Source organism: Trichoplusia ni, chromosome 1 (genome assembly GCF_003590095.1).
Source record: "Trichoplusia ni isolate ovarian cell line Hi5 chromosome 1, tn1, whole genome shotgun sequence".
In the NCBI taxonomy this organism is placed as follows: Eukaryota; Metazoa; Arthropoda; class Insecta; order Lepidoptera; family Noctuidae; genus Trichoplusia; species Trichoplusia ni.
The window spans coordinates 8,240,130-8,259,145 of record NC_039478.1 but is presented as its reverse complement, the minus strand read 5'-3'; the positions used below and the strand labels follow the sequence as shown (position 1 = coordinate 8,259,145).

At 35.8% G+C, this 19,016-nt stretch overlaps 1 protein-coding gene across 7 annotated transcripts in view; it reads left to right on the top strand.

Moving 5' to 3' along the window:
- Positions 1–19,016, top strand: part of LOC113493168 (MDS1 and EVI1 complex locus protein-like) — a 100,800-nt gene that overhangs the window by 64,085 nt on the left and 17,699 nt on the right. For 3 of the 7 annotated variants that reach the window (XM_026871051.1, XM_026871009.1, XM_026871035.1), the window contains one exon: positions 6,722–7,158. In XM_026871051.1, the coding sequence (XP_026726852.1) occupies positions 6,722–7,158 (437 nt within the window). Of the gene's footprint in view, positions 1–2,184; positions 2,620–6,721; positions 7,159–19,016 lie in introns of those variants that run through there. The other 4 variants (XM_026870999.1, XM_026871042.1, XM_026871025.1 and 1 more) reach the window with 3 other exon arrangements.

Here is a 19,016-nt window from a genome sequence, read left to right as displayed (position 1 = left end):
CATAATTAACTTTTTGTGACATAGTAATCAGATAAAGACCTCACGCAAACGCATGTGTAATCAACAAGGATACAGTTTTTCCCTACGAACATGTTTCCACGCAATAACACCAAGTCAAGAACTTCGCAGATCCAAGAAAATGCGTGTTTACGAATATGTAAGAACGCAAATACTTCTCAATAAACACATCTGCATTTACAATTCACCAATTTCCATAAAAACTTGACACACAATCGATTAAACAAGAACCGCGGAATCGATTACAGCATCGGTAGAAACGGGAAATCGATTATCGGCCATCGTGTCTGTCGCAAATCGATTCTAGTTGTCACCTTCACGTTTTCGTGTTCAGTTTGTCATTCTCCGGCGAAGTAATAAAAAATTAAATTAAACTCAGGTGCTTACATATCTCTGTCGATAAAATAAAAAATAATATTGTTTCCATGTTGTTATTTTAGATTTACTAACCAAAGTTATGTCTGCGGCAATGAATACAATATAAAATGCATTCCAATGTATGTTGGTAGTTTAGTATTGGAAAAGATGATAAAAATAGCCACACTTTGCTCACTAACTTATTACAAACCTAAAATGAATCGTTACCTATAAAAAATGGAAATCTATGAAGTTATATTGAACGATAATTATAATTAAGGTACCGATAAGTTACGTCAAAGATATAAATACAATCAGGAAAATTCCCTGGTTATCCCATGGATCAAGCTTTGTTATAAAACGCGACCATTGAATACCCGCCTTTATTACGGAAATGAACCTCGTCTAACCTCAGACAGCCATTACCGATATCCATAAACATAATTTCAGTGCTTTCAGCAACGGCAGTAGGTATATACAGCCGACCTCGTTCGCGAAGCCCGAAGCACCTGCCACATCACTACAGAATCCGCTGACAGACAAAGACGCAGATAATAAGGCTCATCCCATTGGTGCATCACCGGCGACGCCCCGCCCCCTAACTGCGGCGGCCAATCACGGCGCCCGCCAAAGATCTTGAGCGTTATCTAGTTATCTGCCGTCTCGCTTGGCACATTCTACGGCGATAGCTATTTTCAGATACGCTGAATAAAACGCAACTGTGCACTGAAATTTTATTCGGATAAGAAAATGGACGTCTTGCATTTTATTAAACAGATTTCAGATAAGTTTGTTTTGCTGTAAATTTGTTTTCGGTTTTTGGATTGACGACTTTCATTTTTATAAATAGGTATTGTCAAAATTGAAAATAAAGAACCTTTTCTAAGGGTGAGTTTTGTTTGGCTGCCGTCTTTGTTTTATTCCCCTATTTGCCCAAAGGGTTCCGTTACTACCATTTACCTCCGATTGTTACTTTGCAAAACGAAGAAGTTGAACAAATGTCATGGTCTCCGTCTAACTGAAATTTTCAGGACGATGTGTTCGCTCTTGTTCATTCATTAGATTCACCTGGTGATTGAAATTGGCAAAATACAGCACAGTAGCCGTACGGACCGATCGAATACGATACGATAAGAGTCCAAGATTGCTGGCTTGCATTCAATCAAGTTTGTTTTCTTAATCGGCGCCTTGTCTCGTATCAGCGACCACTATCGTTCGACCCCCTCCTCCCCCTAGATGCAATACATTCGCAGCACACCGAGAAGTACTCAACTGAAATGTCAGAGCTCCAAGTTGTCTGGTCGTGTTATACAAGTGATTTGTTATAAAGCACCGTCGATAACTGAAGGCCTATTGTTTGTAGGTCGCTCCCGATGTAAAATATTGTAATAATGTTGTTATTGTAATCAACTTGTGACTTATATAAAAAGAGTCCGCCGTTCAGGAAGACAAAGGGCTTGTCAAAAATACGAACACAAACTTTTGCTTTGAGTTTTATTAATTTCGTTTTGTTAATAAAATTGTCTTTATACATATGTACATATACTATGCCTGCATTAGATTGCTGATTAGATTTTAATTATAAGTACGAATTTGGAATTAAATTTTCTGCACATTTTTTTAAGGAATTCCAATCCTACGTCCAAAAACTGCATCGAACTATTTTCCAAAATATAAAGCGTTGTCCATTGAAAAAGCTCAGCGATTATTTTCAGACGATAACCTTGTATTGCGACCCCGAAACGCTTGTGTGAGAGAGAGGGGTGTAACACAAAGACACAGGCGGGGCGCGGGGCGCGCGGTGAAGGGGGGGGGGTGGCCCGGGCGAGGGTATGTGATTCGGGATTCTAGGGATGAGCTGGGTCTCGCTTCCTCTCGCGTTATTCTGGCACAGTGCGTCGCCGACGCCGCACATACCGGGCCACCACTATCACACGCAAATCGTACGCGAGTACACCGACACGCGTTCCGGTAACGAGCACATCCCTATACTGAAAATTCTTCTAATTTCAAAATTTGTTTTTTTTCATCATATCTAAAATTTTTCGAACGTCAGGGATAGTGCTGTTCTAGAATTGTGATTCGATTTTTGTTTTAATTTATTGTGATTATTAAGATAGATACTTTTCAGTGAATGAGATTATTCGCGTAATTAATTAATCAGCTTATCTAGTGATTGCGGACGATGATAAATAACATTACGAATGCTGAATTTTGATACGAGTTTTAAAATGAAGATGTCTGGTAAGTTTTAGTGATGGAGAAATGTAATTAATTATTTTTTTGTAAACATTGTTATTATGAAGTGTTAAATATTTTTTTTAAGTTTTATAATTTTAGAACAATTTATGGTTCATTACAATCTGTTGAAAGTACTGTCACTGGATAACTTGATTAAGATTAACATTTTTTTATAAAAGCAGTGTACTTAAATATTATTCTAGTCTAGTCCAGCTAGCCATCGCTCCGTCGCTGGACAATTTTTCTAAATGGAATAATCTGCTAACAATAAATAAGAGTACACTTTCACATACAATATTATTATAATGCACTGAATTTTCTTACATTAACTTAGAATTGACAATGAACCAAATAAAACAAAAGATTTGAACTACTTATATATTTCCTCCACTTAAACCAACAATTGTACAGTCATGTCAACTTGACGAACATCTAATAAACTTCAAAATTATCAAATACTCAAAGCTACAAAGGTACTAATGACCGTAAAATTAGATAAGAGGATAAACCGAAAGCTCTTCAAATCATTTCGCTTGTTAAACACAAATAAACATCACTAACCGTCTTTTTTTATCCGTCATCTTAACATTATCTGTGTCAAGGGTGTGCGAAAAATAAAAAAAGGATTATCATAGTTTATGGTTTTTAAATCTATCGTAGTTTTTGGGTATATTGTCGGGTATGTGTTAGCGCAAGCTTTGGCGGACGCCGCCGGGTTGCAAAGCATGTTTGTTTCTTGTTGAACACCTTGGGTTGTTAAAAATGTTGTTTGTATTACTGCAGTGCGAAAAGATTCAAATTATCGGGTCTGTTTGGTTTGGCGAAGAATATCGACGGACTCTACTAAATATCTTTAATGTTTAAATTCCAGCTAAGTATCGGCGTAGACAATATAATACCCTGACTTGTTATGTCAATATAGATCTTGTTGGAGAATATAGCAGACATATGTTGCATGCATACGTGATTTGATCAGTATTCGAATTGAGCTTAGTAACAACCAATTAATGTTCTGCCTTAGTTTGAAAACCGCAAATTAGTAGGATACAATCAGAATGTTATCGACAGGAAACACTCAAACCGTTATTAATCGATGTCCAAGATAGAAAGGTAATGTCTTGAATGATTGCAACGCCATGAAACACACGAGTACGCACCCACTTTGAGATACCAAGAGCCTTTCATATGATAATGTTTAAGTTAAAAGCATCTTTCAGTTAATTTCTTATGTGAAAATTTACATAAGCAACCATAGTTACAACTGACTCATTAAAGCGTACCGCACCTAAGTAATGTTAGAAAGTACGGGTTTCCGCGAACGTCCAGCCATTCAGACTCGACCGTCAAGTGAATTTCTCAACGGTGCCGCTGAATCTCCGATGAGCAAAGCCCTGCCTTGCCATCACATTCACCTGTTTATAAATAATTTACAAACAAATTTAAACCTTAACACGCAACATTAAAGAAATAATTTTATAGTGCGTTTATCGCGCGTCTTTTGTCGCGTTAGTGTTTTATGAGTCAACACAAGTCGAGCCGTGCACTGTCGGTGACAGAGCGACGTAAACCGCGCTTATTGTCAGTCGCCGTGGCTAACACGTGAAATCGGCTTGCCGTGGGGTCCGCTGGACTAAAAATCTTGTGAGATGCTCACTTCACATATCTCTTACTAAGCCAACATTCATGCGGCATTCATATTGCACGATGCATGAGTTATTGAATATTAGGTTGCGAAATCCGTTATTAACAGTTACGGTTATAACAAAATAACTACCATAAGTTTCCTTTAAAGCTGTTAAATCTTTCCTACCCATCAGTTTATGTTCGAAACTTAACGGTAGATTTGCATTGCACATCTAGCATACACGGACGGAACTTTCTTTAAGAAAAAGTTGTAACAACGTTCAGCCGCTCCACTCTATTCTATGTCTGTGCATGTTCTTATTTTAAATCTGTCGCGAGTTTCTGCGGAAACCGGAGATTTAACGACGGCTCGTCCGTATTGTCCGCGCACGAAGCGTTCGCGGTCAAACGCGACAAATGGACCTTGCGACGGCTAATTTGAATTTGAAATTCGAACATCAGTTTTATGGCACACCATTCCATAAGTTGGTGGACGTCCCGGGTTTGCATCGGTTTTATTTGTATAAGTTGTCAGTGGTGCGAAAGTAGGTCCGTCTCGGGTCTGGCTTACTATATCGCTGAGAAAACTTATCATTCTATGATAAAGTTATAAGGTCTTCCTGATCTCATTACAATAATGTAAAGTCACGAAAGATACATACATTTCAAATAATGTTACTATGACAATGTCAAACAGCTAATAATCTGTAGAGTCATGTGCAAAAACGGTAAATCGTAAGTATAAAGTGTCACGTAGCGAACGTTTAACGTCGTCGCGTCTGCGCCTGCGACGGCCACTAGACAGCGCGTCTCCATCGATGTGATTCATAGAATCGACACTATCTATTCAGTCACGCGTTTATCACTACCACATAAACTTCCTTCACACAACATTTAAAATCACTTACATTCCATTTACAATTTATTTTACTGTCTTTTGTTTAAAAAGTGAATGGGAAAATGGAATATTGTGAATATTAAATTCGATCTAGAATATTTTAATTCAAACTTTTTAAATCTTTAAATCGTTGTCTGATTGGACTGTTTAGACCAATAAAACCGCAACTAAATAACCAAAAATGTAAGTAAAACAAAAAACGACAGGTGAACTTGCTTAGCAACAGCGTTCGAACGATATGATTCAAAGGATTCTATAGACACGATGTTTTCGCATCCTGCCCATTCAACACTGCACTTTTATTATGCTAAGCAGTTATCATTAAAACGTTTATCGTCTAATTTTGTGCTTTTTTTCCTGTGCCACGTGCTATGAAGATAGCGACAAGATAGGGGTTGTTTTAACAAGTACATTAGGGGTAGTTATGATTAATGGGATGTCTCTTTCAGCTGTATTTGCTAGGGTAGTTTATTGATGACACGCGTATCATACCGAATGAATTTAGTTTCCTTCGGTAAACACGATTGGTTAATGGTATAGACATCATTGAATAATGCGGTGAAACCATACGTTGTCGGTACATGTTACAAATATTTTATTTAACTGAACGATACGAATAAAATACATATGTTTATGTTGGCCCATGATAAGTTAGAACCAAGATTTGAGATGAAAGGTGCAAATTAAATGTTAACAGTTAAAAGAATATGGACAAGAATAAAAGCTTGGCTAGAAATATTTTGCTTTTAAGACTAAGGTTAAACTTCAATTAATAAAAAAAGCAAACAGCTATCTGTCTGGATTTGCATGTAGTGATGTACCAAAGACAAGAGACAAGCGGAAACGCTTTGTGAGCGGCGGAAACAGACATAATGCGATCAACATCTTGCATGTCTTCACCTTTTTATAATTCGCTCTTTACCGAAGTATAAAACATACCAGATATGGGTTTATTGCTCTTTCTGTCAGTTACTGAAGAGATTTTAATGATAGCCTACTGAATGTAGAGTTTGTCATGGTATAAAACCACAAACCATCGAATACCGATCACTTAACAATTATTTCTTATTTGAGTACTTCTCTTTTGAGTATAAAGAATTGACCAGGTAATAATTATGACAAAATTGATAAGTCCCAGTTTAACTATACGCTATTACCGTACTGTTTTTAAATACGAGAAATAATTAAGATTGTAATGCAAAACATCTATCATCATCTTACAAATTAAACAGAAACCTATTCGGGTCTCCATAATCGTCTGATTAGATTAAAAACGGTGACGCCAATGAACACAATGCCTCTATTGATATTAATAATTAATAGACGTGTCGTCTAGATGTCTGGAAATTAAAAACTAATCAATATTATAATGAGATGTAATAAGAATTGTAACGCGACTCTGTGTTCATTAAATGTCTGTCGCCTAAATGCCAGATAACATTGTGATTGACTAAACACTCCTTTAGATTAATTTAATTATCGTTTCGTTACGGTTTCTTTGTTTTAAGGATCCTAATCTATTTTCTTGATAGTTCTGCGTGTCTTGCGTGTTCTAGTTAGTAATGTGTGGTTTTTTGTCAGCAGCAGCGGACAGCCAGGAGTCTGGCAGCCCACCGCCGAGTCCGACTGACTCCGCCACATCTGAATCTGCACCCACCCTAGTCCACATCAAGCAGGAGACCATGCCGCCTGGGACAGACGTCAAGGAGTACTACGGCTCGATAGACTTCAGTCTCTCCGACACATATCTATCTTCGAACTTCCCCGACTATGGGCGAGGGTACCTGCCAAGGCCTTTGGATCCAAACCAAAAATTCTCTGATTCAAAAAGTCCGAAAGATGAAATAGACGATGGGACAAAAGATGATGATCCTGGGGAAAGAGATTTTAATTTACCCACTGAGTTGCTTTATAAGAATGGTGGAATATTTGCGAGACTGAATATTGCTAATGAAACTCAGTATGGACCGTACCTCGGGCTGTTGGAGTTGCAGCCCAAAGACAGGCGATATGCTTTGGAGGTAAGTCTTTGCTATTCAAATGAATGTGCTTTATATTTATGTTGCAATATTAAAACACATGTAGGCTGATGTAGGTAACTAGTTTAGGATGCATATCTTCAGGTAGACTATAAGCTTAGTATGAGTCACAGTCTACCGATATCCCAATACAATATTTCTTGAGAACCAAAAATAAACAGTGTCATCGTTACTCATATTTTAAAGCGCCATAACTATTCCACAAATAGTCCACCTGTTTTCTGACTTCGAACACAAATGTCACTTTGGTTGTTATCATAAAAAGGTGATGACAAAGCGTTCTTTCTTTCTCGTTTTAGTTAATTTACTTATGAATGAACCTCTTGTACCCGGGTCAAGTGCAGTGTCAAAAATGTCGGTTCGTTAATAAATAATGTTCCGAAACTGAATGCTGTCAAGCGCGGATGCAATAAACTGTCGATTTTATTGTCTTTGAGTGTTCTCCTTTAAGTGACGAGTTACACACTTAATTATTTTTAATTTGACTACGCTCATATTACTGTGACGTCTGGGCAAACTTTTAAATCATTTTTGGGAGACTTGTTTTTACGGATACCAAAATAATTTTAAGATAAAACCTCTTATTTTGAATAGGAGATCGTGTTTTATATTTTTTCGTTTGAAGGATGGCTAGGTAACTTTATCCAGGTATCTATTCTGCAAATGTGGGCTGTTGAACGATTCAATTGAACGCATCAGAGATTTTTGCGAGGGGTGTGGCGAGTTTATCTCTGGTCGGAAGCGGAAATCAATTGTTGGATCGTATTCCTGGATTACGCGAATGTTTAAGTAAAAGTATTGAGTTACTTGCAATCTGCGTCATGTTATGAAATGAATGAGTATTGTATTAGAACATTGATTTTATAAGCAAGTTGTGAGTCAATTATTCTGTTTCAATCAATAATTTGGTGTTTATCCTTAATTTATTGGAATAAAATCATTTACTTTAAATGTATTTTGATAATCTAAAAATCTGAAAAGTATATTTTAATAAGCTTTACATGTGTGCCATGAGAAAAAAACGGAAAATAAATTCAGTAATTTCTAAGTCAACTTATATCTAAGACCCAATTCAAATAAAAAAAAAGCCGTGTACAAAATATTTCCACTATTAACTGTCAGCACAAAAGGCCGGACGCAAATCGGACATAATAGCGCATTAAGATGCGCAAACGGCTATCGAATATCAGAATATGCGCGACAGATAACGCATGCGCAGTGGGTGTACAGTTACAGTCAAACCACTATTGTGGGACGGACATATAGTTCCGGTTGACAGTTCCATTTAGACAAAACATTGTCATGTCAGACCCTGATACTAAATCTTTGATTAAAATGGTTGCAACTGTGTAAGCGAGACAACGCTATATGCCTTATATCGCCGTCTCCCCCTCACAGCATTGTATAAAAGGCGGTGGTAGTTAGTGTTAGACTTAAAGGAAATAAAGCAGTTTACTGCGAAGTACAGATATTGCATTATTGTGAGATAAATATGTATCTCTATGTCCTGTTATGACGGACGATTCCATTTATATTTTGTTATGCATTTCCTCAAAACAGTTAATTTTAAAAGAAACTGTTTGTGATCTGTTAAATTGGATTAAGAACGCGATTTTCGTGACGACTTTTTGTAACATTTGTATTCTACTCGAAATTTTAAAATGAGGTTTTATTTGTACCAGACTTTACGTTCAAATTCAAAAAATTACATTCTTACGTTAAAAAGTTACATTCTTTTATAGTTAATAACATAGAATTAATAGTACAGGAATGATACCTACCGAGATAGTTGTTTTTTTAATGGCCTTTAAATGAACTATCATCTTAGTACTGGTACAAAAACAATAATGTTTTTTGCTATAGGTAATACTCTTAGAGATATATTATAATCTAACAATGTCTGTTGTCAAGTTACAAATCGTTAATATATGAGGAAATATATATCGCATGTGTTAATTACTGTTAACTAATTAGTATCCACCTACGTAGCATGTTATTACCGAAGTGTAAATATTCCTGTATTTTCGGTTAGTTGTAGGTCATTCATAAAAGAATAATGTTTCCACAACATTTTTGCTTCATTTTTTAATATTATAATGTATTTCGTAAAGCGTATTCATTATTATTTATTTTATTCCTCGGGTCTGTCCCGATAACGCGAATAAACCACTATGAAATAAATTTTCTTATTAATAATTCTAAAATGCTCTTTTTATTCTACTAAAATGTGGTATTCATCTAATTTACAATATATTATGTCAGTAATTGTGTGTAATAGTGGCCTTAAAACCATTACTCAATCAAAAATCAAAATCAAAATCAAAAAGTTTTTATTTCAAATAGGCCGTATCTCAGGCACTTTTAAAACGTTATATTACTGACTCTAGTTGCACGGTTCCAAAGTGTCATTCTTATGGAGAAGAACCGGCAAGAAACTCCATAAGTTACTCTTTTCAAAATAAAATTTTACAGTAGCATTTTACATTAAAATGAATGTCTGCAAGAACAGCGTAAATTAGCAAAACAAGTATCAAATAGCAAAATGTTAATGATTTTCTATAAAAAACTGACCTCCAGAGAAGAAAAATAAAATAACGTTACAATGAAGTAAGTTTTGCTGAGGTTTACACTGTTGATACATATACAAAGCACATTTCACAAAAAAAAAAAAAAAGGAAAACAATAATAATTTAATGATAATTTTACATAATCTAAATATGTAGTCCTAATCAAATCCTTAACAGGAATGTCAAGGCATGTCATAGCTTCTATGAATAGAGCTGTGGCTAAACTAATAGTAGATAACAAGGAAAATAAGATAATGATCTAGTAGACCGCCAGGGAGACCACATGTACAGAGATAATACTAAGTCCACGCGCGTTTATCATTTATATAATCACTAATTTTATAGTACGCTTTCTTTACCAGCATAGATTTAACGGTATTTTTAAACTTGTTTAATGGTAAACTGGTTATAGTATCTGGCAATTTATTATAAAATCGAATAGAATTCTCTAGGAAAGATTTGGCGTTTGTTTTGGATAACCTGAATCTTGGAACTACTAGTTTATTTTTATTTCTCGTATTTATGTTATGGAAATCACTATTTACACTAAAAGTATGCAAGTTTTTCCGAACGAACATGAGATTCTCCATAATATAAACCGACGGCAGCGTTAAAATATTAATTTCTTTAAAAGTTTCTCTTAATGACTCGCGCGGACCCATGCAGTAGACGCGGAGTAGCATGCAGTACTAATTTTACTCTTGTAAGTAACGGTCTTACATATAAGTTCCCAGCTCATATCAACTTTATAGATATTATACAAAATGAAGCCTTATCAATGAGTTCAGTTCTTGAACTTCTAGGAACAATAATGTTTTCATGATTGTTGTGTGACTTGAAACTTTCCATTCGCAGTTTCAGCTCGAAAACAGGAAATTATAGTAACGTTTCTAGATAGTTCTAAAGTAAATTTAATTTATTGGAATTTTCAGATAAAAAAAAGACATTTATGTCAACTTTATTGTCATTGCATATATAAAAAAAAAAAACTATATTGGATACTGGAGTGCCGAATAACGTTGACAATACTACAGCCCTTTGACATAACATCCCATTTTTCAAACTTAAACATCAAATATTTATTGCGATCAGGACTAGATACAGATGTTATAAAACTTAAAGGTACATACATGATACCCCGTACACGTACGATACATTTTAAAGATCACACACTTATATTTTGTTCTCATAACCGACACACCATACTACCAACAATTATATTATTACACTCCAACTGAATTCTTTGCTTCTGTGACCGCAACTCTCTTGATCTGGTTAACGTACGTGTCGTCAGGGTAACTGTGCCAATCTAAACCGTCATTAGAGGTGCCACAAACGCTGACCACGTTTCCAACTCGCTGAACGTAAAACCTCCTTTGATGGCATTTACTTGCAGCTAAAATATTGGTAATAACTATCCTTTAGTATAAGAAAAATATTTATAAAATAGAGAAACGGAAAGATAATAAATCAAGTCTGATTGAAAAAGAGATTTTCTAAATTAGATATTATTAATTGTGACCTGAAGGAACCGCCACATTTTACACTTAAAACGACAAAAAAGTGTTAAATTCAATGTCACATGTCTCCATAAACTTTAAGGGGTTAAATCCATTGTTAAATCAGTGATGGTTATATTATCTAACCACCGTTTCCCAAACGTCGATATCTCAATAAAAATCTTCAGTAAAAAACATCTGGGTAATCAAAAGATTCTTTTATTTGAACATCCCGTGTCAAAGTGCAGTGAAAGGTTGCGAATAAACCCTAATTTTGGTTTGGGCGTGACCCCATCAGTAATTTTTTTAACAAATTTACAATTTTTAAAGTAACAATTTTGAGGCAACGGCAAATTGAATAAAGGTGATGTCACCGCGTTCGTTTTTTAAATGAAAACTTGATTGGCAAGTTTTTTTACAAATAAAAACGTCACCAAGTCTCTTGTGAGCATCTCCTTGCGAATTAAGTAATAACAATTTCTTTTATTCGATTACCACTCGATCTAAGATAAAATTTATTTCTCACAGATCTTTAAAATGACAGCGAGATGTTTACCGGAATAAAAAAATAATCAATACTGTTATTGCAAATTCTGCATTACACAAGCATGCAAATTAACATCCTATCTAGTTAAAAAAGTATGAATTTCGATTATAAACCTGTTTGCAACAAAAGAATCATCTTCGAACGTCAATCAAGTGACAGAATATGAATATATTTATGGATTTATCGTTATTATTTTGAGGTACAGAGGGTACAAATGTCAAACACGATGTGAAATTGGCATGTAATGGATCTCGCTAATTATTTTTGGGAGATGAATTTTTTATTCGGTGGTAAATTAAAATTTGTATCGGTAATGTTCGGTTTTCGGCTGACAAAGGTCGGCCATGAATGATTTATTGCGTACTGTTGATTTTTCGACGGGAAGCGTTGGTGCCAGAGTAATATGGTAATGATGTTTATTTAACGTGAACATCGATGGTTGGTAAATTTAAATTGCGGTTACATTGTCATTGGGTCATATTTTAAATATATTATTTTGTGATATCTTAACATTATAACTGATACTGTCGCTTACTAAGAAATTATAGATTTGAAATTTTCAAAAACATTTCTCCATGAGGCAAATTCAAAAATCATAGTAAGGAAAATCTAATCCTCTGGACTCACAAATTAAAAAGCGTTAATTTTAATTCCGCCGATCGGTAGCGTCGAATCCGTTGCATTACTGTCAAAATATCTGTCATATTCATGTGACATCCTTTCAGTGGCCGGCACCCCTTCGGCAAAGGATTAGCGATACACGCGGCCCTATTACATCTTCATTACGGTAGGCGGCTGTCATACCCCACATATTGTAATATTAACAATAAAAAATATTATTGTTATTATGTTTATTGCCCCCATTCATGATATTTATACGATCCGCGCTGATCTCTGCTTATAATGCTGTACAGATGTGATGGGCCTCAGTGATTGTCACAGAGTTTGTGACAGTGGCGGACAAATTAAAACTGTATATCATAAATATCAAACTTATCGAACTGTCTAAAAGAAAATAAAGAGAAGAGAAACTAGAAACGAAGGTGAAGGGATTAAAAAAACATATAAATAAAAATCCTGTAAATACTTACTTACACTTTTAATAGACCCTAAATTAAAATCGGCAATTTTAAAATAAAATTTCTTCGGAAAAAAGCTCGCAGTACTATTTATTTGTCCCACAAAGCATTATCGTAGCAGTGGATCAACGCGGCATCTATGACAGACAGTAGCTGTCAAATTGACACCTGGGCCATCTGACACCATGCGATCAGCTATCGATTCAAATAGAATTGATATATCAACAATATTGTAAAAGTCTCTATATATTTATCTTAATATGAGTACCTCTCATTTAGCTAATCTAAATAGTGTTTAACAATACAAATTTTCAATTATTTTAAGAACGCTAATGCCAGTCAGAAGTTTTCTCCAAATAAACAAAAAAGACAAACCTCACGACTTTTACTATTTTCAATTTATTTATCTCTGCTTCTCTTTTTAATTGGCAAGGTAGCCCTCAAATAAAAACATCTTCATAAATATTGACAACATCTTCACAGGGGTTTCGCCCCTAGTACTCGTATAAACATAACTCTTATTATTAACGAGCAGACACTTATCAGTTAATCTAACACTGTTGCACAATAGCCGCTAATCCCGGGCGTGATAGAAATTTATCTTTCGTACACCGGCATTGCATTGTCATTTTGCTCCGGTCTCCCCTCATGATGGGTTTGAAGAAATCGAAGAATGTTTGATTGTACGTGTTTTATGCTTTTGCGAAGTTTTTGAACTTTAAATGAATTTATTTCTTTGAAATAATATAGATAGAATATGAGTACGTGATTTTTAAATTAACTAGTCAGTTATTTTTCATCTAAGCTTTACAAGTTTAATATGTAAGTTTTTCTTTAGGTTTGTATGTATATACATCGTTATGTAACTGCTACACAGCTAAATAAACCGAGAATTGGCTCCGATATACATTTCGTTCTTGAGCTGAAACTTTTTCCATACCCCTATATATTGTATAGGTAATCATTGCAAAGTTTACTCACGACTCGTCTCTGTGCGGCTTCTTATTTGCTCCAATATTTTTCCCAACAAATTCGTGTTCGCAAAACAGTGCGGGCGTGCACAGTGGGGCAATATTTCATCTGAGCTGGCCAGAACAATAATAGCCTGTGGAGTCGAAGCCACGGCACGTTCGCGCCACAATGTTACCAACCACCAGTGTACTAAGACCCCCCGCGCCCTTAGCCAAACTTCAATAATTAGAGTCGAAAAGAGGATGGCAACGGAATCCAAAGTTTCTTTCTTGGCTGGTTGGTTGTATACCATCGCCAGCATCCGTGTAGACAAAATAACGAAATACTCCGAAAGCAATGCGATATAGCACCGGTTATTGGGTTAGGTTAAGCGTTGTTTATACTGGAAGCTCGGCAGAGGCGATTGTTGATGCGTTCGATGCCAAATTGCTAACTTTGACGCTGCACTGTTATTCTATTTAAAAACGGGTCAGAACTCATGAGTGTACGTGTAAAGTATTCCTGATACAATGATGTTTGTTATTTATATTCTCGTATTCATAACCTCAAGTAATAATCATTTATGCATTCGTAGTTGCGACTGCAGATGATTCAGATTTGATCAACCCCAAGCTCGCATCGTATCCACAGCTTAAAGTTGCACCCTAAAACTGATTTTATTGGTAAATACGACACCAAAAACAGCATCTATGATCCTATGATCAGCAAAAAAACATGTTGAAATAGCCGAATAATTCCGGATCCCACCAATTGTCACCGTGACGAAGCCGCCGGTGTCTTTGTCGCGCAGTGTGCGTTTTTTTCTCTTGTAATCTTCTAGTTAATCCGTTTTAACGCACCCAGATGTGAGGTTGCATCGTCTGTCGATTTGCGCTCGTTCCCAAAGGATTCGATTGCTCTTACAAAATTATCACGCTATTTAAGATGATTAAATAAAATATACTTGTTTATTGAGTATTTTTCGTAATTTTTCTGTTGCGAACATTTGTAGCGATAACATTAAAACTGCTGGTCTTGGTCCAAAAAAAATATGATTCCAAATTCATGCATAAAATTTTGAAGTTAACATCTTTTAGATTGTAAGTATGTATTACATGTTTTTGTTCTTTCGGCATGAGTAAGAACGTGACGATACAGGAGCATGTTTTTTAATCAATAATTTTTTAAAGTATTGTACGTACAGTTTCCATTGTACACAAATATCATGTTACTGTTCGCCTGTTTGTGTTATTTTTACAACAAAACAAAACCGAATGCACGGACAATTGGCAGCGGTGTGATTGTTCACCGATCACTGAACAAACGATAGACGGTCTTTGTGCCAATCAGTGGGGAGCTGTTGACGCCGGATCAATGGGACATCACAACACCCACTATGCAGCTAGCCAAACTATAAATAGCTCTAATCACCTAAACCATAAAGACTTGAATCTAATGTATGTGTAGTGAAATAGCTACACGAAAAGAATGTATAACGTTTTTTTGCGCAATGATAGCGTCCGTTCGTGAATATTTGGTGGTGTCAGGAATTAGAACGTTTTGTCTCCAGTTAATGGTTGGAACGTGACCGTATAAGGAGTTCGTAATTTCACAATAATGTATCCCGGATAATGTGACAATGATGTACGGTGAAATCCTATTGAAGTTCACGACTAATTTATGGCCCAGAAGAAATTGACGAACGAACTTATTTGTCACCGGTTAAGAATAGCTAATCTTTGATAAATTATTTGTGAAATCTTATCCCAAAAAGGACGTCGCTGATATTTATCGTTTGATCTCTATTACTAAACTGCTCATGCCTAAAATCCAATAACATTTGTGACTAAAACGTTAATACAATAATAAAGCCGATATCAATTCACACTTTGACACTAAGGAAACATTAACTGCCTCGCTAAAAGCACTTTCACCGCACCCCGACAAGTCGCTGATACGTAACAGAAAACAAGACACTATCTAATCGTATCGAAGGAAAAAAACAAAGAAATAAAGAAAAAAGCCTTCGAATAAAAGTCCGGATAACACCGGAAGCAATGCTTTTCCACAGCTGATAAACCAGACAAGTGAAGGAAACGCCAGAAATGTGAGCAAGATGTATGGAAAACCCTGAAGAGGGTAACTTCGTATGTTTTTTTTTTCGGAAGGCTTTTTTCCCGGTCCGGTCCGACGGAAGCGTTTTGTTAAGTGATTTGTTAGGCTAATTAGACGGGGTTTAAGCGGCCTGCAGGATTGAATGCTGACTTATATCTGCATGAGAATATGTAAATTGTGGAAGGCTTGCTGCTATTTAACTGGTTTTGGATTTTGGTAGCGTTTAATACAAAGCTGATAATTTTAAAAAGAAAGCCTTGTAAGATGTATATAATATAATAACTAGTAGAACGCAAACCTATCCTAATACTTCCTCATTTTTTTACTCTTAACCTCTAACTAGTCCAATCGGAAAGAAAGGTTTCATTTACAAAACTCAAAAACTTATATAAAACTTCCGCCATTAAAAGCGTATAACCTAAATTTGAAGATACATAGTACATATACACAGTATGTAAGATCAACGCGGTCCAATTTGGCGCAGGCGAGGTACGCGCGGGTAAATAAGCGCTCACAAATTGTTATCTTGTGAAACGAGACGTGTGATTCGGGCAACGACGCGTGATCCCCGCAAACCGCGCCAGGAAACGCTCTTCAGTTAACGCTAGTGATGTTCGCAGTTATGTCGATAAACCGTTTTGTCGATGCGTCGTTTTGAATTAGAGTTTTTGGATATTGGAGTAAGTTAGCGGTATTTGCTTGAGAGTTACTGGCATTAAAAAAATCTTAGAAATTGCCAATATAGTAAAAAAATGGACTAATCAAAAGATATTTATAATCGCTTTAAAGAATAAAATATTACAGGTTACTAATTTCTATTGTGTATGTCTTATACAGTAGATATTGAAAATGGTCATTTTCTCAGCAGTAGATATTGCATTTTCGATTTACACAGTTGCAATACGTAAAAATACATTTGAGCTTATAAGATTAAAGTGTGTCGACATTTTAACACCACTAAAGTTTATGAAATGTAATTTTCTGACGTGAACGAGTCACGAACATTTGTAGCTTTTCCGAGTGTACCGGGAAATTGCGATCTCTGCTCTGAGCGCAAAATATGAGATCTACCCGCAGTTCGTTTAAATTGCGGCCGAGGTTTTTATAATATAGTGCTTTAGTCGCTTTGTGTACTCTGCGAGTTTCACTGTAATTGGGATTTGAACAAATACTACAAGTTTACACTTTACGGGACATTCATACGAATTTAAAAGGCTTTGCAGTATGTCGATCGCCAATGCCCGATACCCACTGAAAATTCCAATTTCGAGAACGCCTTTATCCTGATTTTAGCTTTTCCCTTTTCGAACAGTTCGGATTTCATTTTGAATTCGAATTTTAACTGGGATCGTTAGATATGACAGCCCTATCTATCACCGAACATTAATTTAGCTTGTACGTCATAATTCAAGTAACCCCAGCGTCGGTAACAAGTGTCCACGCAATCGGCATCGTGCATCCTTGACCGGGTTCGGGCGGCATCGATGACTGATGGCCGGCATATGGCACCGGCACCCGGCAACTCATCGCCCGTAACAGGGCTGCACGCCAATTTTCATATTTGGTAGTAGCTGGGTTTCTATTAGAAATAGTTTCAGTTTGCCAGGGTTAGGTAGTATTTGCGTTGGGCTTTGAATCTAGTGTCAGTTCTTCAAGTTTTAGGTCTTTAATTATTCGTTATTTTTGTCTTATAAGACTTACCAACAAATATATTTTTTGATTGGATATTTTTGTAACCGCTTCCATGCACATTTTATTAAGTTCACAAAATCACTCGATCGACTAAGGAGCTTTAACAAAATAACAACGAGTCGTTAAAATCGCAGATATTTTCTCGGATCAGCACCAGCCCTGTGTAAGATGAGGGTGCTCTAAGATAATTATCTTTTTTACCGAGGGCTCCCGACGCAAGTTTTAATAACGTGATAAATGCCGCGTAAAGGCTTGTCGCTGACGCGTTAACGGAGGGTAGGCAAACATTCACGTTTGATTAATACCTCACTTGTTATGTTACTTTCATTGTGCAACAGATGCTTTTTATTTTTCGCATCATTTTCTTCTAGATTTTTTTCTCTCTCCATAAAGATAAAGAGGGATCGTGTTTTAATTTTACGCTGAATTAGCCACCTTGTTTTCTTGACTATTTAATGCGACGGATGTTGCAATCGTAACTTGTTTATTTTATGCGTCGTTTTTAACTTCCCTAGAGTTGTTTTCGAATATTTGTCCTAATATCTACATTTTGTCTTATAGTTTGTAGGTATCAAAACAATCAAAATTAATCTTGCATTAATTAATTGGGAAAATACAAATGACTTAGATTATAAAATTGTTGATAAAATATCAAGGTGCTTAACTAGGTGGCAAATTGATAATAATTGGTTACGTAAAGAATAGATGGGTGTGTAATGAAGTGGTGCGTGCGGTAGATCAAATAAAACGCTAATATATGAGACACTTAAAAGACAATCAAGCGATCACTGACGCTTAGTAAACTGTTACAGGTCGATATCCCTCACACCCTTCCGTCTTGTTTACCGAAGCAATAGATCAAGTTTTAAAAGCCCTAATTTAATAGTACAAACATGAACCCCCGTCGGGAAGGTACACATCTTCATAAAATAACGGCTATTATTGCTATTATGACTCAATCGAATGCATATCGAAGGGAATTTTGAGTGTCTGTCCGCAAATTGTAGGTTGGGTACCCCTTGTTATTCGGCTACTGTTTTATGGCACCTACCATGTTATTTTATGCGATATTTGAGTTTCATTAGGACATAACTTATGTGGATTAGACAAGACAAGGGTGGAATTGTAGTTAAAGGATGTGAATTAGGGTTTTTTTTATAGTAAGGTATGGCAAACGTATCATTTTAGAAGTTAAATTATGAAGGAAAGGAATCCCGAATGCTTGCAATCTATATCACCGTGCTGAGGTGTCTTAGATAACCTAAATTTGATATCATTCCTATTATTGCGACCTAAATAATTACAGGCTAAGCAAAACATTGAAATGTTAATAATATTATAAAGAGTAAAAGCGAATTCATAACTGGAAAAATATATTCGAACAAACAAA